This window comes from Alosa pseudoharengus, unplaced genomic scaffold (assembly GCF_046254945.1).
Source record: "Alosa pseudoharengus isolate Yale_2024_CS ecotype anadromous, Long Island Sound unplaced genomic scaffold, YU_APseudo_1.1 YU_APseudo_1.1_scf_14, whole genome shotgun sequence".
NCBI classification, from domain to species: Eukaryota; Metazoa; Chordata; class Actinopteri; order Clupeiformes; family Clupeidae; genus Alosa; species Alosa pseudoharengus.
Genome location: NW_027468609.1, coordinates 34,658,821 through 34,685,015, shown reverse-complemented (window position 1 = coordinate 34,685,015; position 26,195 = coordinate 34,658,821). Strand labels below are relative to the sequence as shown.

The 26,195-nt window shown below is 42.2% G+C and overlaps 1 protein-coding gene across 1 annotated transcript in view; it reads right to left on the bottom strand.

Moving 5' to 3' along the window:
• The window catches only part of stxbp1a (syntaxin binding protein 1a), a 35,857-nt gene that overhangs the window by 9,300 nt on the left and 362 nt on the right, over positions 1-26,195 (bottom strand). Inside the window, exons 2-12 of the mRNA XM_076283363.1 lie at positions 10,091-10,140; positions 7,800-7,881; positions 7,272-7,348; positions 6,698-6,776; positions 6,143-6,246; positions 4,071-4,219; positions 3,554-3,638; positions 2,184-2,314; positions 1,614-1,721; positions 975-1,035; positions 111-176 (exon numbers count right to left, since the gene is read on the bottom strand). Coding sequence (XP_076139478.1) covers positions 111-176; positions 975-1,035; positions 1,614-1,721; positions 2,184-2,314; positions 3,554-3,638; positions 4,071-4,219; positions 6,143-6,246; positions 6,698-6,776; positions 7,272-7,348; positions 7,800-7,881; positions 10,091-10,140 — 992 coding nt within the window. The remainder of the gene's footprint in view (positions 1-110; positions 177-974; positions 1,036-1,613; positions 1,722-2,183; positions 2,315-3,553; positions 3,639-4,070; positions 4,220-6,142; positions 6,247-6,697; positions 6,777-7,271; positions 7,349-7,799; positions 7,882-10,090; positions 10,141-26,195) is intronic.

Here is a 26,195-nt window from a genome sequence, read left to right as displayed (position 1 = left end):
AACTCATGAACATCACAATGTAAAATGAGGCTATCTGGATAGGGCAATCATCTTTACATGGTATCCAGTGAGCAGATAGCTCAGCGTAAGGTAGGTATGGCTGGACTGACCTTGCTCAGCTCCTTCTGGTACTGGGGCATCTTTTTCAGCATCTGAGAGAGGTCCCTCATGGTGGTCTGCACACAAACAGAATATGATCACATGGTATTGTTTAGACCCAAATACAACACAGGAATACATACTGTATACATACACACATAAACAAATATACACAAAATACACATACTCTCATTTGTGCTACCGTAATTTCCCAACTATTAGCCGCAGTTTATATATTGATTTTGTAAAATTTCTTCAGATATGAGGTTGATACACGGGTGCAGTTAATATGGTATTAATACGGTTTTGTTTCTTTTAACTTGCATAAAACACTGTCTTGTGGCTTATACACAATGCGGCTAATACACAGGAAATTACTGTAAATATGTACAAATCAAAAAGCACATACCGTAGTGTAATATATCTGCACTATACTGTACTATACAATACTCTACTGTGTAATAGTAATAGCATAGATGTCTATATCCACTACTGTGTATGTAGTGTTCCACTGCTGTTTGTTTCTTGATGTTATGCAATGTTGAGTGGGATGTTGGATGTTCATAAATAGGAGGCACTTCCTGAGAGAGTGATTTGGCACACATGGTGTCTCACATCAGAGGTCTGTGCTGTGCACACTAGTCAATCAACATTAACCCCCCCCCCCCCCCCCCCCCCCTCTCTAACGCTGGCAAGGGACTTAATGATGAGTCAGCCTTTCTCTGCTACGCCAGGCTACGTTACGACGTGCTACGCCAGCACTCAGATTAACAAGGTTTCTTCCTCCGAGGCAATAAAAGCTCAACCCCCCCCCCCCCCTCCCCATCCGAACACTTCCTTTTCCTCCACTCCTCTCCTCTCCACTCCCTCCTTACCTTCTCTCCTGTATTCATCCGTTTGCTGGAGGAGAAATCCTTCAAGGAGCGTGTTACCTCCCTGTGGAGAGAGAGTGGAGAGGGATGGGGGATTACTGTCACCATCAAACACAACGAGAGAGGAAATTCCATGAGCTATTATGGACACCCAGAGAGAGAGAGAGAGAGAGAGAGAAAGTATGAAAGTGTGAAAGAGATAGGCCCATATGGAAGTCAGTAATATTCATACATTTTATGAGATATAATTAGCATGCACATGGAAGGACATTATGTCATTGTAGTATGTGCAGACTCATATATCATGCAAGCATTGTAAATGTGTAAATGAGATGTGGCGATTCTTTAAACATATACTTTGTACATGTTTTTTGATATACTTTTTATGCTTTTCAAAATAGGGAGAACAAGACAGAGAGAGAGAGAGAGAGAGAGAGAGAGAGAGAGAGAGAGAGAGAGAGAATGAGAATAGGGGAAACCTCAGGAAATGTGAGGGAAGCGAGTTAGGAAAAGAACAGAGCTGTATAAACTGAAAACACTGAGGTGCTGAAATGAGAAATCTGAACTCGAAACAGACTGTTAGAGGACAATAGGGAGACCAACACAGAGAAGCCAGGAGACCCAGGGCCGAGTGGTACTCACTGGGACACCTCGGCAATGTGTTTGTGTCGCAGTCCAACCCACAGGTCATCGTCCTCGTGCAGCAGGACCTCCTTCTCACGGGAATCTCCCATGCCACTGGTCTCATATCTACACACAGGAGGGCACATTACATTAGCCGACTCAGATTACACTGCAACTCCCAAACATAGAGAGATATTAAGCAAATTGCACGCCTGTTCAACCAGATGAAGATGGCCATCACACTAGCCTCTGGACACAATGACGAGATGTCATTTAAATGTCTTATCTCAGTTTAAACTATGCATGTGGCCAGTGTTCAAAACAATGTAATTCAATGACTACACTAGATGTTAAATTTACACTAATAATGATAAACAGAGGTAGTATTTCATCCACCATGCATGTTTGTGAGTGTGTGAATGTGTGTGTATGTGTGTGTGTGTGTGTCGTGTGTAGTATGAAGTGGGTGTGTGTGTATGTTTGTGTGTGTGTGTGTGTGTGTGTGTGTGTGTGTGTGTGTGTGTGTGTGTGTGTGTGTGTGTGTTTGTGTGTGTGTGTGTGTAGTGTGTGTGTGTGTCCACTTCTCACTTGTAGACATCGTTCTCAATAGGCAGCAGGTCGTAACCCATAGCCTGGAAGGTGAGCTCATGCAGGACAGGGGACACTGGGTCGAAAGCTCGGTCCAGGATGATGAGCTGAGAACGCGCCTTGTCTGGACCCTAGAAGGACAGTGGACAACGTAAACACACGTATTTCAGGAAGATGAGAAAGTGGTACAACCAGAGCCATATAAAGGTATCTTTATATGGCTCTGGGTACAACACATCACGCCAGGCATCATGGGAGTTGTAGTGTTGTTAAGAGTGATCTTCATCTGTGATGTTGATTTGACTTGGGAGTTTGTTTCTTCACACAATGGCAGAGGGCCAATGAGTTCAGTCAGGTGCTCAAAACAAGTAGCTGCAGGCTACTGACTCACAGGTTTTCTGAGAGTGCCCCAAAGGCCTCCTTAATCTGGTAAGAGTGCAATTTGGTGGCCTGGGACAACCATGGCAACACAGCATTAGATTACTTTTGAGCTAATCTGTGCATCTGCACCCCAAATAGGTTGTGTCTTCATGAGACTAAAACTCAGAATCATTTTTAAAGGAAAGTGAAAGAAAAGAGTCAGAAGAAAAGGAAGGGGTGTGTGAAACTAAAAGATTCGGACACTAAAGAAGTTAAATACATTATACTGTAAATGGAAAAAAAGCTTCAGTTACATTTTGTTTCTAGGATTTTTAAGGGGTGCAAATAATTGTGGCACTTGTGAATTTCTCAAAATGCATTATTTCTTTTTCCCCACGGAATAATTTTACTCTGACCATGAGTTAGATTCTTTTTCAGTGTGAGCATCATCTTCATCGACCAAAAGATGAGATTTTATAGAACTTATACTCTTTTTACTTATACAATAACTGTAGAGGGAGCTGTCTAATACTTTGGTTTGTATGTCTATATAACAAAATGTCATCATTATATGCATGATATGCCATTATCACACATATTCGATGCATCCCCTGAGTCTAATATTCTTGTGTTGCTAAATGGTTCTAGATTATTCTAGACTGACATGCTAAGGGAAGTAATGAGCTTGAGAGTCCTACTGTTTCTGGTTAAAGTCATTAGCAGAAAGGTCACCCTTAAAAGGGGGAATGACACATCAACCCATTAAGAGGGAAGCAGTAAGCTGCCCCTGACTTGAATCCAGAGTCCTGATAGCAGTCGGTTGTAGGTTTTTATCTAAGTCTGACATTTAATTTCATTACGATTATCGGTCTCCCTCCCCCTACAGGGCTCTTCCTTTTCTCCCATGGAAGAATAAAAAGGTGATCTGTAATTCTTTCTACCTCTATCTGTTTCCTCTGCCCCCTCTCCCTCTTTCTCTCCCTTTCTCTCTCTTTCTCTCATTCTCTCACCTCTCCCATTGTGGGGTCGTCAGCCTTGTAAGCGTCCAGTTTGTCCTGCACCAGTTGGGCCAGGGTGGAGTTGTCTTTGTAGTCTCTGTGAAGTGAGACAAACAAGCAGAGAGATTAGCCTTCCACACAAGTTCTGCTGGAGTGATGTGCTGGCTGTTCCTATTGTTCATGACTTCCCTCAGTTCCTCCACTTTGAAATAATACCTTCCAAATAAAGGCTAATGTTAGGTGAACTTTAGGTGACACTTCTGAGTCTAGAGACGTCATGTGAGATTATCGAGCCAATGTGAAACAAGGCTAAATTGGGCCTGTGGTTTTGCAGAGGATTTTATAGATGTTTCTTTAACCACACAACTAGCTCTGTTTAAGTTTCTCATTGGTGGATTAATCTTCATCAACATCAACTGGTTAAAGCATTTTTCTCATCTGCTTCCAATTCTAGGTTGCATTTCTGAGAGTTACAACCAACAGCCCACCCCCCCCCCCCCCCCTTCCCACACTGCCCCCTGTCTCTCACCCTCGGTATCGCACGGCGGGATACTCCTTGAGCGTGGCACACAGAGTGGCGATCTGCTCGGCCAGGCGCTCCATCACTGAGTTCTTCAGGTGGGTCTTATGGGGGCTGTAGAAGCTCTGGAAGGCATCAGAGTTGTCTAGAGAGTACACCTGTACAGCCACACAGGCAAATACACCACACACACACACAAAAGGAGAGAGAGAGAGAGAGAGAGAGGGAGAGAGAGAGTGAATCAATCAAAATTTCAATCGAGTGAGAGAGAGAGAGAAAATCATGAATTTGTGCTTTCAGGATGATAAATGACATGAAATCCCTGAAAAAAATGATTCATTATTATTTCTAAGTGCATGTTGTAAACTAGACAAGACAGTACCACTCCCTGAGGAGCATTTCCTGTTTATCCGGAGTGCTGCATGTCTGGGTGCCCTGCAGAGGTGACAGTAGTTGCCAGTCTCCTCTCACTGCTGCAGTGGCTGCACTACATTACAGCAAGTCCTCTTTAGTGATAAAGAATGCAGAGTAAGCCAGTGCTGTTTGGAATTCAAAGACCTGTCTGTCTGTGTGTGTGTGTGTGTGTGTGTGTGTGTGTGTGTGTGTGTGTGTGTGTGTGTGTGTGTGTGTGTGTGTGTGTGTTTGTGTGCCTGCGTGTGTGCCTGCATGTGTATCTGTCACTGTTGGGGGATATGGCATCCTCTACTTGTGTCTGTGTGAATCTCTGTTAGGGGAGTCACGCTGCTCTCTGACAGCAGCTCCTCCCCCTCCCTCTCCCAACTGCGCATGACACGGCCTCTCTTGTGGAACTGTCTGGAGAAAGTGTCCTCCACTGGCACACACACACACAAACGTACACACACACACACACACACACACACACACACACACACACACACACACACTCACAGACATGCACAGGAACACACACATATGTACACACATAGAGGTACACACAGCAACGTGTTCAAAAACACAGACCTTTGCACATATACAAAGGAATATGCAGACATACACACATTAACAGATACACAATAAACTTTCTCTGAGGGCAGCGTCACATACAGTTTATCACTAACAATATAAATGCACACTGACACAGTCTTCCCTCTCCTCTCCTCTCTCTCCCTCTCTCTCAGTCTTCTATCCTCTCCATTTCTTTCTTTTGTCGATCCCTTTTCATCTCTCTCTGCTCCTCTCTCTCCCTCTCTCTCAGCATCTCTCACTGTTGCCCCCATCTGTCCAAGGTCACATGACTGTCCTTCTGCTCAGCAGATGGGTTCCTCTCTCCACACCTAGGCGCTCTCTTGCCCTGTTCCAATTGGCTGCCTCGTGTTGTGTAGATGCCCTGACGGCCAATAGCAATGCAGAGCTTTATCTGTGTGTGTTTGCTCCCCCTTTCCCTTTTTTCCCTCAGTGTGAAGCGAGCTGCAGCATCTCGCCAGAAGCCAAACTCCTCTGACTCTTCTGAATTAATCATAGAGGACAGGATGAGCAAAGAATTGTTGGCCAGGCAGCGCTCAACTGGCTCGCTTCTAGAACAGTCCATGGGTAGAGCAAAGGAAAGAGATACTGTGGCACGGACAGAGAGAGAGAGAGAGAGAGAGAGAGAGAGAGAGAGAGAGAGAGAGAGAGTGTGTGTATGCGTGTGTGTGTGTCTGGAGAGTGTGACTCAGGAGATGCTGCTACCTGTGTTTACTCAGCTAACTGTCCCCGCCCCATCATGTCCTCTAGCCAATCCCCTCCCCCTATTACTGCCTCTTGCTTCTATTTCTGGAATTTTCTGTGTCTCTCTACTTTCCAGTCTCTGTCCCACCTTTAGGCCCCTTTACTCTCTCTCTCTCTCTCTCTCTCTCTCTCTCTCTCTCTCTCACACACACACACACACACACACACACACACACACACACACACACACACAAGCTTTTCCTTAATGTCCTTTCTATCCCTCCATGTCTCTTTCTGTTCCCTTCTCTCATCCTCATCCTCTCTCATTCACTGTGTAATCCCTCTCTCTCTCTCTCCGTCTTCATATTTTTGTCTCCTCCCTCTCTCCTCTCTGGTCTGGTCTGACTGTGTACCTGAGACTCATAAGGTAAGAAGGCGATGTTGATCTCAGTCAGCGTCTTGATGGATTTGGAGGCGCGGCTCTTCACCAAGTCGTTAAATATGGGGTCAGGGCAGGCTGGAAGCAGGACACAGGTTCAGTGGTCAAAGTGAGGCGCAGACAGAGAAATACAAATTCACAACACTTACATTTACAATGACATTTTTTGGCTCATGTAGATTATTCAGAGCAAAGAATAAAATATCTTTAAGATACACGTTAAAATTTTAGAAGTACCTGTGCAACACACTAGTTTATACCATATAAGCAATATAATACAATATAAATGTTAATAAATTATGTAATATTCACCTCAATATCTTGCACTTAACACTAAATAGCGGAGCCTTGATTATTTTGATATGATCTCAGAGTGTCAGAGTGAATAGTGGTGTACGGTATGTGTACGTGCGTGCATGCAGGCATGCGTGTGACTGTGTGTGTGTGAGTGTGTGCATGTGCGTGTGTGTGTGGAGATTATGTCATGCTGCATACAGGGCTCTCCAGTGAAGTGCTCTCTGCTACTCACAGTCAGTGAAGAACACATGAGCTGCTTTGTACTTGGCTGAATGAGAATCTCTGAAGTCACCAACTAGAGTCGCAACAGACTGGAGATGAGAGGAGAGAGAAAGGAGAATTAGAGTTTTTTGTGTGTGTGTGTCTGTGTGGTGCATGCCTCTTTGAGTCTTCCTATTTGTTTTCTTTAGAGTGTGTATCTGTGTGTGTTTGTATGTGTGTGTGTTTGTGTTTAAGTGTGTGCGTGTGTGTGTGTGTGTGTGTGTGTATGTGTGTGTGTGTGTGTGTGTGTGTGTGTGCAGCAGTAGCAATAATAGCACCAACAATGGTCCACAGGAAAGAAGGATTGAGGGATGTTTGCGTAGGCTGTGTCAATAGCATGTTTGTCGACACTGCCGCATTCTGCATTGTGTGTGACATATGGCCAGTGTGTGCTGTGTGAACACACTGCTAACTCATTGGCTCAGGCCGCTGAACATGGGCTATTTCTGCTAATAATGCTTTCCCAAAAGCTGAGCCAAGTGTGAAACAGGAACATGTGTGTGTGTGTGTGTGTGTGTGTGTGTGTGTGTGGTGTGTGAGGGTACCTTCTCAGTAGGAGTAATCAGATAGATGGCCTCAAGTGAGGGAAGAGGCTCTCGCCTCTTATTTATATCTTCAACAACTATGGATATAGATGGAGGAGACAGAGAGAGAGAGAGAGAGAAAGAGAGAGAGAAAGAGAGAGATGCAAAAGAGGATTATGCTTCCCATTTTGCGAACATGAGTTTGGTTCCAAAATGCTACAGTATATCCTCTATTTTAATGAATTTTTATAAATCCTTCTTTTACATTTTGTTTTCCCAAGTCATTTCAGTAGAAATGTAATTGGGTATTGTTACTTGATTTATCTTTACTCAATCAAAACAACACAACTGCAATTTTATTGATATTACCTGACATACACAATTAAATAACATGACTTATTAATGTTTTTAAAAATGGAGATATAGCATTTTGGAATCAAACTCTTTATATGTAATATCATCAGAACAGAACAGAAAAGAACATAACAGAACAGAACAGAACAGAAAGCCATGCAGAACCACTATGTCCCAACAGAACCCTCAACTTACTAGTGATGCCTTCTGACATGATGTCCGTCATCTTGCAACAGGAGGACAGCATCCTCATGCTGAGCTGGTCCACAATGAGTGCCTGAAGAGGCAGGGAGATTATTTTGTTCATACGAGACACAGACCCAGAAAGGGAGTACTGGATATAACATGTTATTAATGCTATTAGCTACATTTAGCCAACTACTAGCCAGTAACTACGATCTATATGTGGAAGATGGCAATAATAAATGAGTAGTGAATGATGAACCACAGGAATCAGTTTGGCATTACCAGCGCTGGCCTTGTGCGTCACTGTAGAACAGCTCTCACACTTGCTGAGTTAGTTCCATTTCAGGATAGTTGAGAAATGACTATGGTACAAAAACTACAATTCCAAAAATAACCTTAGCCTAACATAGCCTTACCTTCCAGTGGAATTTGTGAGAATGGCGCAAAATCTGCCACTGGCTGGGTGTCAAATAAGAATAAGCTTTATGTCGGGCTTTGCGCCGCATTTCTGATCATCAAAATAGAGTCCTGTGGCTTTTTAAACACCTGCAACCAGGTCCGTAGCCTGGACAATCCAGACCCAAATCCGAAAAATTCAGGGTCACTGCACGCAATCACTACACTCAATTGGATTGGCGAACGAAGAGCGGTTGTTTGAATCGGCGTTGGCGTCAACTTTGGAGGAGTTGGACTTTTTTTTTTTTTTTTTTGAAAGTTGAGCAACACAATGCACTTAAGTCATTCCTTTCGAAGAAGGATGTTTTTTGCCGTTTTGCCAACCGGATACGGATATGGTTGTAGCCCTGGCCTATTGCATGCCTAGGCAGTTTGAAAGACAATTCTCTGCCCGCCCCTTGGATTAAGCGAGGTGAATGGTTCGATTCCAGACTATACATTTCAATGATAGGATGGCCCGCCAGGCTAGTCGGCAACCTCTTTGAACTGCAAGTTTAAAATGTTCTTGTTAATTAGTTTGTTACCTTTTTCAGTTGAAAAAAAGTTCAACATCTATTTTGACATCTGACAAATTACAAGTGGAATAGTCATTTTACAAGTGCAGTAGTCGGTTCTTAGGCTGACGTAAGTTCTCAATTCTATTCAGAACTTCCTGGCCTCAAATTTTGCGGCGGGGATTAAATTCGGGCTGGCTACCAGGCTAGCCGGTAGTGATGGGCAAATGAAGCTTTGGTGAACCACTGAACCACAGCAGTGTGAACCTAGCGACACTAGCTGAAAAGCAAAAAGATGGCCGCCACACATACATTTTTCAACATAAAAGTCCTTAGCAAACCAATATTTTTGGTTACATATACTGGTTTGGGTAAGGACTTTTATGTTGAAAAATCTACATGTGGCAGCCATATTGGATTTTTTCATTAGTGTTGTTAGCTTCACACTGGTTTAGTGGTTCACCAAAGCTTCATTTGCCCATCACTAGTCGGTTCTCTTAACAAGCACCAAAAAATGGTAGGAAGTGGTAAAGAAACTCGTTACAGGATGCTTGACTAAGAACACAAAACTGGTGGGATGCTAAGAGTTTCTTATTATATGGCGTTGGAAACTCTTAACATCCATCCAGTTTTGTGTTTAAAGATGGGTCAAACACCCTGTAAAGTTTGTTTCAGGTTCAAGTTTCTCTATTGCAGTCACTAGCAAAACTAGCCTGTTAGCTAACACTCAACTGCATTTTGGAACAGCAGAAGCATTCAACTAGTCTCAATCCCCATCAACCCATGATGTGAAATAGTCACAAAACCATTTGCAGTTTGCACCCTTCAGCATCAAAAACCTTGTCAACAGGGTTCACTGTCATCCACTGCAGAAATATAGGAATTAACCAAGCACCAGCTGGACAATTAAGCTACAAAACATGAACCAAACAAACAAAATGTAAAAATATAGCCCAATGTAGCGATAGCTATTAGCAAGTGCAAACATATTTGGTATTTGGGAATCAAAATATCACCAACAGTAGTTGTGGCTACAGACACTAAAAACAGACCCTTCTCTTTACCCATCCTTTACATCACATACTGTCAGGAGGGTGTGGACTCATCCAATGGCTAAATCTGTCAAACGTTGCATCTTAAAGAGCACTTTTACCTGCCAACACCAGACAACACCAGTTTTCCTGTCAAATGAGTCCCATGTAGTGAAGCAAACACTAAGGATAAGACTGGCAGCAACGTGCAGGTGTTCTCATTACTCACATCTGGGTCAGCATGGAAATCAGATTGTCATAACAGGATTTTTAGGACACAATTAAGTCCCCTCTGAGAAAACTGGAACAATCTTCTTACCTTCCATTCTCCCTTCTTCTTCACCTTCTTGATGACATCATTCATAATCTCTGTGGAAGAAAAGGTAAGACGTGAACAAAATGCACGACCATGCAGTATGAGCATAACAACCACACAACACGTATTGTTACTGTATGCAATTTATCAATATCAGCTCAATAAGGGTTTTTTTGTATTATACATGGGTCAAAATAAGCGGTAGGTGCACATGTTCATTAAGAGAAAAACACTCTCACAACTGAAAACACTTCTTTTTAAAAATGCCCTTTAACATGGTCAATTTGAGCCATTGTTTTATGCACAGCAGCATCCAGCTTCCGGTTTACAGGAAGCAGCTGGCTTCCATATGGATGGATTTACTGCAGAATATCAGAAGAATGAATTCTCGATAGCATGCATGCACAGGCACACAAGTTCACATAAAACAGAACCCACATAATTCACACAATTTTCGCTATCTACATTCTCTCTGATCATCCTGCCTGCCACTCTGCTATTCCTGACTGAATGCCAGTCCTGTCACCAATCTCTCTTTGGCTAGAGGGTGCCCACTCTGTGCCACACACTCTACCCCCGACTCAGCGACACCTGATCCACCTGGCTGTGCCCACTGGCACAGAGACTAATGTGGATTAGCAGAAAGAGTGGCTGGCAGTGATGCCAGGGATACACACTGGCTTCCATTCTGTCTGACAACGTGTCGGCAACCTTTTGAAACTTTGTGTTGCTATTTTCTGCACACCATGATTGTTTGAAACCATGATCACCCGCCCACACACAGTTGTCTATCATTTGTGATTTGCTCATGTGATGCAACACTAATGCACTTTTGTGTAATTCATTTTCAACACTGCAATAGACAAACAATAGGACTCTCTTCAGTTGTGTCTTTCTCTTTCTGTACATTTGCCTTCTGTAGTTTGTCTGACATAAAAGCATCTAAACCCTACAGCAGGACACAGAGCATTCGCTTGGCAATACCATATAGTTCTAGTGTCTAAGGTTATCAGATCCATTTAGATAGCTTGTTTGATAGCGCTCACTTTCTGTCACTGATCCAATGCCATTTATGGTAAATGGGGAGTGTTGTTCATACATATGTGTGTGTGTGTGTGTTGCCTGGCTCCAAAGCCCTTAAAGCATCTCACAGAGGTCAAGTGTTCTTGTGCCTTTTGCATTTTTGGCCACAAAGAAAAAAAGCTGATTATATATTTCTCGCAAGTTCTTTCAACAGCAAACCAATATGAGCCAATCCCTTTATCAGAAAAGAGGCTAATTTAGCATGTGTGGGGCAGCTTCACAGCCTGGCCATTCTGTGGGATGCAGAAATGGAGCAGAAAGTCATAAGGGTTTATGATGCCAAAAATGGAAATCATCCAGCCATGGACTACCACAGCCCCAGGGTAGTCTTTAACCAAATGTGTGTGTGTGTGTGTGTGAGAGAGAGAGAGATAGAGAGAGAGAAAGAGAGAGAGAGAGAGAATGTGTGTGTGTGTGTGTTGGATTCTATTGGTGTGTGTTTTGTCTGTCTGTAGTCATACGATTATTCAGCAATTCAATCATACAAAAGGACAAAAGGAAACCATAGCCACAGACTCCATATTCAGTATTCCAGCATAACAAATAAACAATAGATCATAATTCAGTCTCTGTAATGTTTTCTCATATTTGCACTAAATTGTTCTAAATTGTTCAGTATAGAACTAACAATTATGAACTGATGGAATATCTATTTGAATCCCTTGTTTCAGGGACTCCTGCAAACTGACTTTCTTACAGGCAGAATCAAAATAATCCTCTTGGGATCTTGTCTGATAATCCTGTGTTTTTCAGACATGCTAACTGTTATTAGCTTGATCACTGTGTTAGCCATCTGTCAATAGCACTGGGATAAATGTGATTACAGCAGAATTGGTTTGCTGTTTGACATTTGATATCACTAGCCCCATCCCTTAAGCCCCTCTGAGCCCAACAACATCTGCATTGGGCTACAGATGGATTATCTCTGTTTAAATACGCAGACCATGTTGGAGTCAGTTGCTGAGATTACAGAGGCAATTCAGGGCTGCATTGTTTGTCTTCCTCCTTGTTGAACTGTTGTGATGTCAGCGAGGAGGAGAAGGAGGAGAGTTACCTGCTAAATGATCACCAGTCAGTGTCATATCCCCGACATGGAAACAAATGGACTGGGCCAATGCAAATCTGTTGCCCTTCAATCAAACCCAACAGAGTCATGTTTTTAATAAAGAATACAATCTGCTATTGCATTTGAGGGCCGTCGACATCACTGAGGGCAACCCTGTTTGCATTCTCTGTGTATTTTATCATCATAACAGGTGCATTAGACTATCTTGTGCACAGAAACCAAGCTATGAATAAAACAAACAAGATACAAATGATTTAATCCACCTACTTGTGAAAACTGTATAAAAGTTTATTATCAAGGATGCAGAACACGGCACAATGCAATCATAACATCATCTCCATGGGGGGAAAATGACCCACCTACTTTTCAATCCTTGGGGTCCTTGTCCCATATCTCTCACTCCCATCATGTGATGTTACATTACCTATCACTCTTCCACAGAACATTCATCAGCAGCATAGTGCAGTACCACAGCCCCTCCTACCTCCATATATGGTGTGAATGTAATCTAGGTGAATGCGCTCTGCATATCAAGTACCTCTCTCTGACCTCAAGGTCATGACCAGGCTGTTCATGTCATCTACATACATATTCCCCATTTGCTTTTAGTTCCATGTGCCTGTGCTGTCCTCACACATAGGCCAACAGGGTATGTTATTTATTTATGCCACTATGGTGGGACAGTAAGTCAACCTTGCCCAATATTGTATAATTTCAATGCAGTCCTTACAATGCACTGCATTTCTTTTACCTCCATTTTGTATATCTGTACATGGTCAAACTTCAGATGGTGATGATGATGATGATAATGAGATGAAGCACTGCCTCGAGGATGAGTAATCAGAAATCTTGTCAATCTGAATGGTCTCCAGAGAGAGGTCTTCTCTAACAGCAGCACACAGGATTTAAAGACCCAGAGGCAAGGTGCCTTGTGCCACTGAAGCACTGGCCAGGCTACAGTACAAAGATCGAGTGGATCAGAAATGTCAGCAAAAGACCAATGTCACTGGTAATGCCATCAGGCACTGCTGTCCTTTCTGGATTAAATTTACAACAGTCAGTATGTTTCTGTGGCTTTCTGACACTATGACCTAATGGGGGTTTCAGATTCAGCTCTCCAAATAACATGGTGACACCATCCATCGGATTCCTAAATTATAACGTATCATTCAAACTGTAGTCTACTAGCAGAATGTTTAAATTATAATGTTTAGATCCTCCTTGATAGGACTATCATTCATCAGAACACAAAAACACAAATCCTTCACCTAATCCCAGAAACAACATACTGAATGCTTTAAACCAACAGAGTGTACCATCTCACAATACCTGCAGCCAGGCGGGGGAGGGGGCTGTTTTAAAAAGGTGCGATCCACAGTTGTTGTCATGGTAAAAGGAAAAGGATCTTTACACAAGGACGTTTGTTAATGACAAACCCCAGGATTTGTAGAGGACCCAGGGCAAAACCTAGGAACATCTGGGGAAGTAAGTAGTTCTTCCAGGAAGGTCATTCAGGACAACGAAATGGATAATAACAATGATACATATTCTTCTCAGGGCCGATAGTAAAACAGCATGCTGCTTGCAGCAGACTGGATCGCATTACCTTTTCAGGTTTGTTTGTTTTTTCATTTGTGCTGAGTCATGGTTTGTTTTGTGTTATAAGCTTTGTTGCGCAATATCTTGCAAATTCTCCAGGCAAATATATGAAAATATATAAACTCCCTATAGCGTTGCATATCTCTGTATGTCTTTGCATTTAGCAGAGCAGATACTAGTAAACATATTTACTGGTAAACTTAAATATAACTTAAACATAAATGTAATAACTCAGCATAAAAGTTACTCATTTCCTTTATATATAAGTGCCGTAGTAGAGAGATGATCTCAGGGAATATTGCCTGAATGAACTTGCATTAAAATCAAATTAAAATGTAAATCTTCTTCACTATCTTTGTTTTCTGACTGCACCTCGTTTTTATTGTTTGCAGTTGGCGAAAATGTATCATAATAATAAGATAGCACTTGTGAAATATTCACATATGAAATATCTATTTTTCTTTTGCAATATTTACATTTACCAGGCACACTTCCACCATTGTGTGGCTGCTGCTAAATGTGTCAAGGTTATTCCAGGTAATTTTTTTTGTGTATGTGACATTGTGTATGTGCATCCACGTACATATAAAGTACAGCCACAACTCAATGCTCTGTGAAACCCCACATCTGTTACACATGGTCCTTTGAAGCAATGTGGATGCCAGAATAATAAAAGACATACAAAAACAAGTACAATGTCATCTGAGTACAACACAGTGCTGATCTTGACTTCAAACCTCTAATTACTGTGTTTAGTGGAAAAACACAGACCTGACACAGGCCTAGACACAGGCAGTGGATTGACCAAAGCAGGAAGGGAGGTTAAAAGTTATCCTGCTGTACCGGACATCCTGCTCCTGCATGCATCAGCATTGGTTTCAGCATGCACCGTCAACATAGAAGATTTAACTCCCTGCAGTCAGATATTTGCAGGAGTTTTGCATTTCTACTTTCCCTACCCCCTTCCTGCGAAGCCTCCTCAGAGCAAATCTGTTAAATAAATCCCATCCCAATCAATACAGCTCAGAAAGGAGGACACTTTGCCAATCACCAAGAGGGCAGTCGAATGCACTGCTCTCCTGAGTCATTATGTGAATCTCAACAGATGAAAACATGCTTCAACTACAGCAGATTCTCATGATGTTTCTCTCTGTTTATTTCTGTTGGTTCTGAAGAGTGAAACAAACATTTGTATTCAAATGCAACGTAACCACTACGTAACGTAACCCTAGATCTCCATGAAGCAGTTACATTACTCTTTGTGGAATTAAATCTCATTATTCAGACCCCTTCACGTTTTTCACATTTCATTATGTTGCAGCCTTATGATAAACCATTTAAATGGATTTTCTTCATCTACACATTCCAATACCCAATAGTGACAAAGGAAACACAAAATGTTCAGATTATTTGGGAAAATCTATTAAAAAAGGAGCAGCTGAAGTATCTTTCCGGAAATGTTTGATTGGGTTCCAGTAAGGGCTCTGACAGGGCCACACTAATAACAGTGTTGTCCCTAAACCAACCTTGCATTGTCTTGGCTGCATGATTCATTGAGCAACATAGCAAAAATGTGAAAAAGAGTGAAGAGGTCTGACCATGTGAATATTGAATACTTTCTCAATACATTGCATTTAGGGCTAAATGGGCAAATAATTTTGTGCTTGACCTTCACTTTGTTTATCAGCACCTGTGCTCTGGCGCTCTATCTGTCAGTGGTTGGTGGTGTGTGGGTGTGTGTGTGTGTGTGTGTGTGTGTGTGTGTGTGTGTGTGTGGGGGGTGGGGGGGGGGGGGTTGGGACAGGACCATAGCTAGCAGAACGGGGAGTCGGTGCAGTTGGCCCTAATGGCCAGCTGTTCTCTCCCACGCCTCAGCCTTCAGCCCCAGAAAACAGTTAACGTTAGCAGTTAGCATTCCCTCCTCCTCGTGCTCATGGTGGAGAGCGGATAATACATTTCCGTCTTTATTACATAACACATGTATGGACTGTATAGAGCATGATGGTGTGAGGCTGTCCCATAGAAAACTCCAGTATAATAAAATCCATAACCATTGTGAACATGTAAAGCAGATGTTAAACAATTACTTGTCCACACTGTTTAGGCTACTGGAAAATGTATTCTAGATCAAGAATGTATAAATGCATAAGGTGACTGCATTAGCAGCAGGCTTGTGCAAAATTCCAGAATTAAATTGAAACTGGCTCTTAAATTCCAATTCAATTCTTGAATTATTTTAATTCTCAGTGTACTTATGCATATGAGAGATGCTGCTAACATACATTACCCCGCCCCCAATTATGTCTACTACTGACATTAATACATTGCAAGAATGTATTTTTGATGTATTTTTGATGTATTCTGTTTGAGGGGAACAGTACATGTAAACATGCATGTTTCATGCAAACATTAAAAGCATGATATAGAATTAACATAATCTCTGCTAATCAAGGTTGTGCACAATTTGAATTGCAATTCTGCTTCCTGTTTGCTACCTCAATTGAAATGCAAGTGTGAAGCTGAGAGTGATTAACAAATTGCACATATACACACCCTAATAAGAACGCATGCACACACACACACACACACACACACACACACACACACACACACACACACACGACACATATATAAGCTCATGCCGCCCCATAGGTCTATTCCACTCTGTTTAACCCTTCTCTTTCATGAAGACCCTTCTGGGCTTGACACTTGTGATTTCATGACCCACTTTCGCTGCATCTCTACGCATGTCTACACATATTCAACCATAGCAGCTCTTAAAGAGACAGTCATCTATTTTCTCAAGCATCTGGCACATACTTTGTGTGTACTGTGTCCTCACCCATAACATGTGGTCACATTCCGTTATCTCTAACATGAATTTGCATGAACCACTGTTTCTATTATGTCTACAGAATATCTACAGTGCAGAATCATATGTTCCCTAGTCTTTATTAACTGGTAACACTACTTTTCACATCCAAATTGTTTCCCTCTGTCATGGGCGGACTGGCCATCTAGCATACCGGGCATTTTCACGGTGGCACGCACCTTTTGGCCAAAGGATGGACCATCAGCGGCCCACTGGTTACATTTCCATATTGACACTCGACTGATCCAATAACAGAGCACGTCAGGCCCACCCCTCGCATTTTGGCCCAGAGCCAGGATTTTGTGAGCCATCAGAAGTTAAAGCAACACCAAAGAGTTTTTTGTACCTTAAAATAATGTTTCCAAAATTGTTTCCGTGGTTCATCAACTCGTAACAGGGTGAACGGCACTTCTGCATTCGCTTCGCGGCCCTCTATCGGCTATAACCGCACTATGTAAGTTTGCCAGATCTGGTAGCGGGCTTGTAGTTCGATGGAATGAGACATAAGAAACTACACATTTGACTTGCATGATGTCGCAATACATAATACTTTCATAAAATCATGCAACATATTCTACCATGTCTATGGACATCGTTATTTGCAAAGCCGTTGCTGGATAAACAAATAGCGTGCGTGCAACAGAGGAAAAGTTCTTTGGTGTTGCTTTAATTGAAGTTGCCTACACGAAATTGCGGCGGATGCCGGTAGTGACAATAGTGCAAAAGTAACACCAATGAAAATTCAAAAATACAATATTGCAAGTAGGCTAGCAAATGTCAGCAACATGTTGAAGAAGTTCGTTGAGTTTGAACGAGGATGTAAGCAAGCATACAGAGGGACAGTGAGCAGGTGGTGGAGCCTTGCGGCTACATGGATAAGAACTTAGTGGTGGAGCAGGTAGGCTATGTGTGACATGCCATGCTGACGATGACGATTATGATGACTTATTAATTGCGATAATGTAATGATGTGGTTATGATAACCTAAGGCCGTGCTGTGATTATAATAACAAACAGCGTAACTTAAATGTTCTAAATGAATGATTTGCAACCCCGGACAGCAAAAGAGTGTCAAATCGATGTTAATTGTTGGTCAGATTGAAAATTCAACATCGCATGTCATGAGTGGTGGTTGGTCTCTCAAAGTAGAGCGTCGAAAGGGTTCTATCTTGGAAGGGTTAATTATCATGGTAAAGATAGGCTAAAAGACTGTAGACTGACGGAAATGTAGGCTACAAAACATCAAGTCATATTCATGCACAAGCCAACTAATATACGGTAACCTATACGATAGGCTACTGGAAGACATTAAAGATAATTAGTTAATGTATCTATAATGTTCCAAAATGTGCCAGCAATGTAGTATCGCCTTCAGGAATGAAATATTTCCAGCAACAGCCCTATTTATTTTGTGTTGTTTCAGTTGTCTTACAGTGATTAACGTCTACTACAATCTAGGTAATTTAGCTCTTTACACATAGGCAAATTCAGTAACTGTTTGGTGCTGCTGTCAGTTGAGCATTGTATAGTTTAAATGTAGCCTATTAAATAATTTGAAATGATACTTTGAATTCAAGCAGAAACTCTTCTTTAATAATTGCTTCTATAGCCTAGGCTACTTGAATATGGAGATCATGTACTCCATGGCTACCTCTGATCAGTGAGAGTGATAGCCAGTGAGGCCTATCACTTTCAGTGCTCCATGACAGTTGAAAATATATGCATATTTAAGGGTAATGCAAAGATTTTGTATTTAATTAGGTGTGCCCGACCGATTTGAGGGCAGCTTGGGCCAAATATGCCAGGGCCGATTTTTGGTCCCAGTCCGCCCCTGCCCTCTGTGCAAGGTTGCTCAGTAAATAGCATTCATATTAAGCTATTTGCTTCTGTTAATAAGGATTTTTTTCTGTGCATTTCATTCCAGTCATCAATATCATTATCACAAAGCCTTTAAGCCATACACAGCAAGTGTATATCAGCAGCACTGAGAGCTATTGAACGGCACTCTGCTGGCTGCTGCACATCTGATGAGGTGACGTTCTCACCCTTCCCCTGGCACGGTGTCACCCAGAGTCCAAGGACGTGGCCCTGAGAGTGTCTACTTCCTTTCAGAGCGCCGCGCTGAGTCATCACGCTAGCTGGCTGTAGCCCACCTCAAGTACACCACAGCACAGCTCGCATTAGCACTGACCAGCACTGCCATGCGTACCTTGAGGACAACTGCAGAAAGGGCCTGACCGTCATTATCACAGGGCAGATCAGCTACTTATTAGAGACTGGTGGAAGAGTAACAAACTTTTCAAGTTTATTTATTTATTTATTTATTTTGGGTGGGGGGCATTCTGTTTGTCATACTGATGTGAAATGTGCACCATGTCAGTTAATTCACCATGAAATTACTTAACGCTTACATGACTAGGGTCCTTTGTGTTTTATCTTACAAGTCCCTTGTGTTTACAACTGGTGAGCTCTTCACAGCCATTTAACCCTTGTGGTGTAAGGGGTTTGGGTCTGTGGGACCCATTTTCAATGTTTGAAAGAACAAATTATGCTATTTATTATACCTTCTAACTCAAACTCATTGGTCTTGGCTCATTTTCTGTGAAGATGATATCACTATTACATATGAGGTGTTCTGTGTGTGTCTGTGTGTCTGTATGTGTGCGTGTCTGTCTGAGTGTAGGTGTCTGTGTGTGGGAATGTTGTCTTTCTGCACCTGCTATTCCCACACAAAGTTACAAAATTGTTGCATTTCAATCACTTTCACCTGTTCTGATTAAGTTCTAAGAAATAAGCACCAATAATGATAATGTTTCTTTTTTTTCACCTTTTTTTATAAGGGAATTTCCTAATTTTCTCACAAAAATTATGATCATAAATGTGATCTCACAAGGGTAAATGGTGAATATGAAGCATAAATGATATCTCATTGGTAATTGAGCAAACAACTGTTAAGTATTTTTACATAAATTGTTATGGCTGTATTGATTTAAAAGCCTAATAATGTGGTGGGTCCACCAGACCTGGGAACATTGGCTGTGTAACAAAAATATGAACACCTTACAAGGGTTAATGCTAACTGGAGCTAGCAGAAGGGGAAATCAATATGTCAGCATTCACAAAGAGAACAGTTAGTCGGCTAGGAGGGGGTTTGGTGAAACCATCTGGCCTTTAGAACGGCAAAACACTTCACTAACGTGCATGTCGAAAGAGGTGATGCATGATCAGTGGATGTGTAGCCTCCCTTTGGTGGTGAATGAAGCTTTCTAAAATGTCTAAGTACCAAGCACAATCCACAGTGAAGAATCAGACGCACTGAGTGGCCCGCAATAATGTCCATGTCTGATGCGTTGAACGTATCTGAGGATATACATACCAGTTGTGCATGCCAATTAATACAATTACAGAAAACATCGATATGAATTCATTGATCATCTCATGGAAAATGCAAGTCAGTCACAAGCAGCTTTTAACAACAGAACCGAGAGCCAAAGTCTCAAACTGAACAGTCAAACTCAAACTGAAGAGGCGGCAAACACACCCTCTCCTCTTCCTCTGGTGCCTCCATTGCAAATGTTATCTAACCAGTAATTTAGCTCACACCGTGTGTGGGAGTTCAGCCCATGCAAAATTGATGGTCTCCAAATGCTTTTCATAAATGGTATAACAAAAGCTTCCTTCCTGTTTACACTGTTATGTAATCCACATTAAAAAGTTATAGTCTGCTGCAAAAAAATTTCAAATAAAAGAGGGCCACATTTGATCTAATCTGATTGTGTTTCATGATCAGTATTACACTTTCTTCTCATGTCTGACCGTAGCATCTTTTGAATGCCAACTGCTAGGTGATTAAATAGTAAGAGAGAGAGAGAGAGAGAGAGAGAGAGAAACACAGAAAGAAAAAAAGAAATAGTTAGAGGAAGGAAGGAAATTATGGGGGTCTGTTTGTTATTTAATCCTTCCACAATGTAATGCATAATGAGTAATATGTGTTTGTGTCTTATTTTAATATCACTGAACATCTGTCTAGTGTCTACATCTCGCATAACCTGCAGATAACTGCCATGTATTTATTCATGTATTAGTGTGCATTGGTCTTTGCAGGTGTTCCACTCCTCTCCCGTCACGGAGGAGCGGGCGACGGCAGCAGCCGAATTCCCCTGACAGCTCTGATTTACTCCATCCCACGGGGGCCCTGCAGCTAGCTCGCTTTCTCCATCTCTACAGCGCGGCAGTAAAACATGGCCGCCGATCCAGATTGCCTGCCACTGCTGCTGCTGCTGCTGCTGTAGCCGCTGCCTCTCTCTGACACGAAGACGTGGGGGGAAACAACCCTCACATGCCATTACCAACATGCCGCGAGCCACACCTCTGCCACTGAGATTCCTCTCCCCCCAATCTCATCTGCTACACTGTAACAGCTACAGTTCACCAAGGGACACTTTAAGAAAGATCACATCAAATAATTGATTTCATTGGGGTCTATTTTTCGTACGTTTAAGTGAATCTTTACATGTATCTCCTTCCTGTTCTATATCTATCTTGCTGACTTTGCTTTGGGTCATGTACACTTTCCTCCTTGATTGAGTTTTGGATGACCGAATGACCGATTGCCAGTGCCTCTGCAGTTTAGTGCCTCTGCAGTTTTGTTTGTTTTAAGAAGGGGTATGCTGGTTGTGCATGCAGGGCACATAAACCTGCCCTGGCTGGGTGATAGATTTTGCTCTACATCTGCAGAGTCTGCGTCAGTGGTTCTGCTCTGCAACACTGATTCAATTTTAGAACATCAAAAAATGGAGCCAGCTTTCAACACCTCCCTGACTACCACCATAAAATTGCTACATCATGTCTCTCATATGTGTGTGTATGTCACTGCATAGTCTGCACACGCTAGGGTGCATGTGTGTTTGTCTGCGTGTATGTATGTGCATCTTTGTGTGTGAGTGTCCTGAGAATGTGCATTTGTGTTTTTTTTGTGTGTGCGAGGGTGTGTATGGTGCATGTGTGTGTGAGTGTGTATGCGCTGATGTGTACTGTATGTGTGTGCATGTGCACGTGTGTGTGCCTCTGTGGGTCTGAGTGTGTGTATGTGCACATAATCTTGAAGGGGGGATGGAGGAATTCTCCATCTCCAGGGGCGGGCGGGGGGGGGGGCGTCCTGAGGTTATTACAGCTTGACAGAGCGGCCTGTCACCCTGACAGTGTTTAGCACACTTCTGAGGAGAGATTTCATCCCCCATCTGGGCCGGCGCATTAAGCCCACCCATAACTAATGTCCCTCTGCGTCTCCTCTCTCACCCCATTCTGAAGCCAGATCTTTTCTTCACACTGTGTATGCACACGGTAATGAAGTCTGACTGACGACTCCAGCATAAGGCGGCATATAAGTCTGGTTATTTTTGTCTCTCTGTTAAATATGTTTTCTCCCGTTCTGTGGTGGCTATAGGCTGAGTCCCTCAGCTGCGTGGGATAGAGGGATGAGAGCTGCTAATGCATGTCTTTCAGGAGAGAAGAGATGCTGGAGCCTTCGTTAGATTGGGCCACTCATCTTGCTGTGAGGGAGTCTTCATGCAGAAGTGAGAAGTGGAATGTCTGCTTATGTCCAAACCAAGGTGCTTGATCTTGTGGACGGAATGAAACGTGAATTTACACACACAAGCTTCCATACACCGCTCCGGGTGTACGTGAACACAGACTGCACTCAGCGGCCTCCATTTTAGCTCATGGCTTTCATGGAAACAACCGTCATTAAAACACTATTCCTACAAATATGAAGAAATAAACATCAAATTACACAGAATGACCAGTGGATAGGACTGCATTTATGGGACAAAATAGTCCAATCCATAACCATAGCAGGGTATCATGTGACATGTTCAACAATAAAGATGGGATGAATGTGATCAGACCATGAACAAGACATCCCACACCTCAGGGTTGGCACAGCCACAGATGGGGCACAGCAAAATGTGCTATACAAACTAACATGCATTTCTAAGCAGATACATGATGAGGAATCGTAGATGTAGATTTAGGGGAGAATAATATGTACACTACAACACACAGAGAGGAGATTCATTTTGTAATGTACATTTCAGAATTTTTGATGATTTGTTGTTCCCTCAGCTTCCATTGAATCTGTTCTCAGTGAGGCAGCTTCTGACTATCCTCCAGCCTGAACATGGCATTTTAGCCATCTACTAATAAAATGGAGTTGCTATTGGGTATTTTCCTATTATATCAGGTGGGACAGGAACAGGCACAGTTGACGCAGGCTTGCTGGATGGATCAAAATGGAAGACTAACCAAACCCTCTAACGTTTACCATTTTGTAGTATGTCTGCAGTTGTCATAAAGCTTTGCTATACATTTGTTATAGACACAATTGTTTTCTAAATCTGATAAACCTTAAAGATACTATGAGCAATGTTAGCACTACTTGCTAACTTCTGACAGACAGTAGAGGAGTCTACCCCAACCAGTAGGTGCTGCTGTGCACCAGCCAAATAATTGGCAGTCAGGGGACACTAGTCTCTAGAAGTTTCCTGATTTTATCGCAGCCATAGCCATGCTAGGTTGAAGCTTTGAATATTCCACAGTCAGCGAATGCGTCTCTGGAAGTTTCCAGATTTTTTACCACTGTGGCCATGCCAGGTTGAAGCTTTTAAACCAGAGAGTGTACAGAACCCAAAAGATTTTACTGATGCATTGTTTTTCACAGAGCATCTTTTCTCCTATAAGCCTTCAGACTGTAAAGACCTTTTGGTGTATTCCAAAATTTCCAAACATCAGCTTGCCAAAACATGTATAGACAATGCAACCAGAACAAAACAGAATCTGATAAGATGCAATGACTAACCTAATAATACAAATATTACAAGTGTCTTTCAAATCCAGTCATGATAGCAAATACATCTTTTTTCTGGGTTTGGAGATACAGAATTCTTTCCTCTTGTTGGAGGACAAGCAAGTGCTAGTTGGAATGGCCTCTTACCCGGTAATGCTAATATTTTTGTCTCTGGGGTAGGTCCAAAGCAAGAAGATAAATAACCGCATGAATGTAATTTACATCAATGAGCTGAAGAAAAGGCAATGAAAACAAAGACTCAAAGTCAGATGGCCTCTCCGGCACACACACAGTGTGTGTGACTCATTCAGGAGGATCCGCTGTTGGCCCACTTACATACTCCTGCCTCTGAACATGTGTAAATGCAGATTACAAGCCAGGGGCGTGCTTCCCAAAACCATATTGTTGGTTGCAATGCAATTTCCCATTGCCAACCAACTAAGTTGCTAAATGGTTAGCAGTAGGCTACTCTACTTTTTCACAACACCTAATCTCATTTCTCATGGAAAGGATGGTCTGCTAAATTCCTTAACCATAAACCATCTTTGACCAGCAAGTCTTCTACAGTCTGACCAATGCAGTAATATCACCCATCTCCTCCCTTTACAAGAGTGCAATGAGTCAAAGGTCATACAGCCAAGGCAAATACTTGTACAATGACCAGGCTCTTCATTTACTGCATAACAAAAATAAAATGTAAAACGCCACTGACACTACGATATTACACAGGCAAATTCACAGCCATTTCAGTTTTTGATTTTTGTTTCTTACTACTTAGATTGTATTTTTATGGATGGATCAAATCCATCAAATCTGTGACAGCAGCCATTACAACACCACATCTTTCCACAACGTGTGCACTACGAAGCATGATTGGGGTCCACCACTGCTGCGAAAAAACACGGTAAACGAATAGTGCTGCATTTGATGTTTCATTTGAAAATAGGATCTATCCTAATTTATACAACCATTGGTCAATTCCGCCTTCAGTGGCGATAAAGGAGCATCACCGTCTTCGGCCCCCTTTACACTAAATTCAACGTGGCCTCACGGCTGATGCTCAGTGAGGGATGCAGAGAGAGGGGGGGGGGGGGGTGAACGCCACCCATCCCCCAAGCCGCGCAGGCTCCGGATGATGTGCTGTGTGTGCGTGCTTGTGGCGCGAGGTCTTGTCGCGGTTCGTCTCCAAAGGCTCAAAGCAGTCCAGTCTGTCAAGATTTAACCGAATCATTAACCTATTCCTTAGTGTGCAGCAACATTTCCCCATCATCACATCGTCTCATACAAGGTATCATCCCTATCCTTAAACTTGTGATAGCAATATAATATCTTCCGACATTATTACGCAACCAGTCAAGATTACGATTGACTGTGGTGCCCCCAGTCTTGACTGTGTAAATTATATTTCAGGTATTTAGTATTCAGGTATTTTAATTTAATTTAGTTTAAGTTGCAACTATGTTTCAGGTTTCGCCTGAATGCCTGATATGCCAACTTTCCGGTTATTCCAGTAAAAACAAAACTCAGCTCAGCAAATTACATTATTTTTTTATACAGGGACTAGTATAGACAGGTTCATCTAAGTATATTTTAATATGCGTAAAATGGCCTATATCAAAAAATAAGTACCTTTATGTTTTCTTCAAGGATAATACTTTATTACACGGAGCCTGACCGTGTAGGCCCAATAGCATCATTATCTGTAGTGATCAAATCTGTCCTTGCCTAGATTTCATATGGAGTCAGACAACAGAGAATCACGCATCAGATATTCTGCCTTTTTTGCGAAACACAGTGGAGCACAAGAAGCCTACATGTTCCTTTTAATATAGCGTCAGCGAAAGGAGAACATGCTGCTAGTGAATTTGTACAGTTTTATCCATGCGCGCTGTAATCATCGAAATACAACCTACACCAGAGACTCAGAGTAGCTAGGGTTGGGATGCTGAAGCAGTCATTCCCTGTCTGAGTGCCCCGCAGATGGATGTGCCTCAGCCGCAGTCCACCTCTGATTCAGGGCACCCCTGCATTTATACCCACTAATAACAACCCACCGTACATTTGACCAACATGTGAATCTGGTTAGGGAACTGATATTCTTAAAGGGGAAAATCGGGTTTGCAAGGGTTCCTAGTTTATCTCAGTTTGTCCAATAATCGAGGGAAATTCGTTCCGCCATTAACGACAGATCTGCAACTATGAAGTATGCATTTATCTATCCAATTACAAAAAAATATATACTTTCTGATTGGTAACGTTAAAACCCATTGGTGTTTTACGCAACGCATTGGCCCAGTGATCAATCATCAGGGTGAGGCTTTTTCAGAAACAGAATAAAAACACCAGAACGCAATACTAATTGACCATAATGCAAAAATATATCATGTCCAACTATATAACCCCAATAAATCAGTCTACCTGGACATTTACTTGTCACAAGCACGACATGTGAATATGTGAGATTATATATAAACTGATTTGTGTAAGTGACGCTACCAAGCTCAGTGCTACCAACCAAACACCGCATAAATAGTGTTTCACTACCCCACTGGAATATGGGCGTTTCTAAAGGGTCTCTTCTCTGGAAATTTCAGCCGTGAGGAAATTGCGTTCGCGGCCTCAGAAATGAATGATAGAGAAC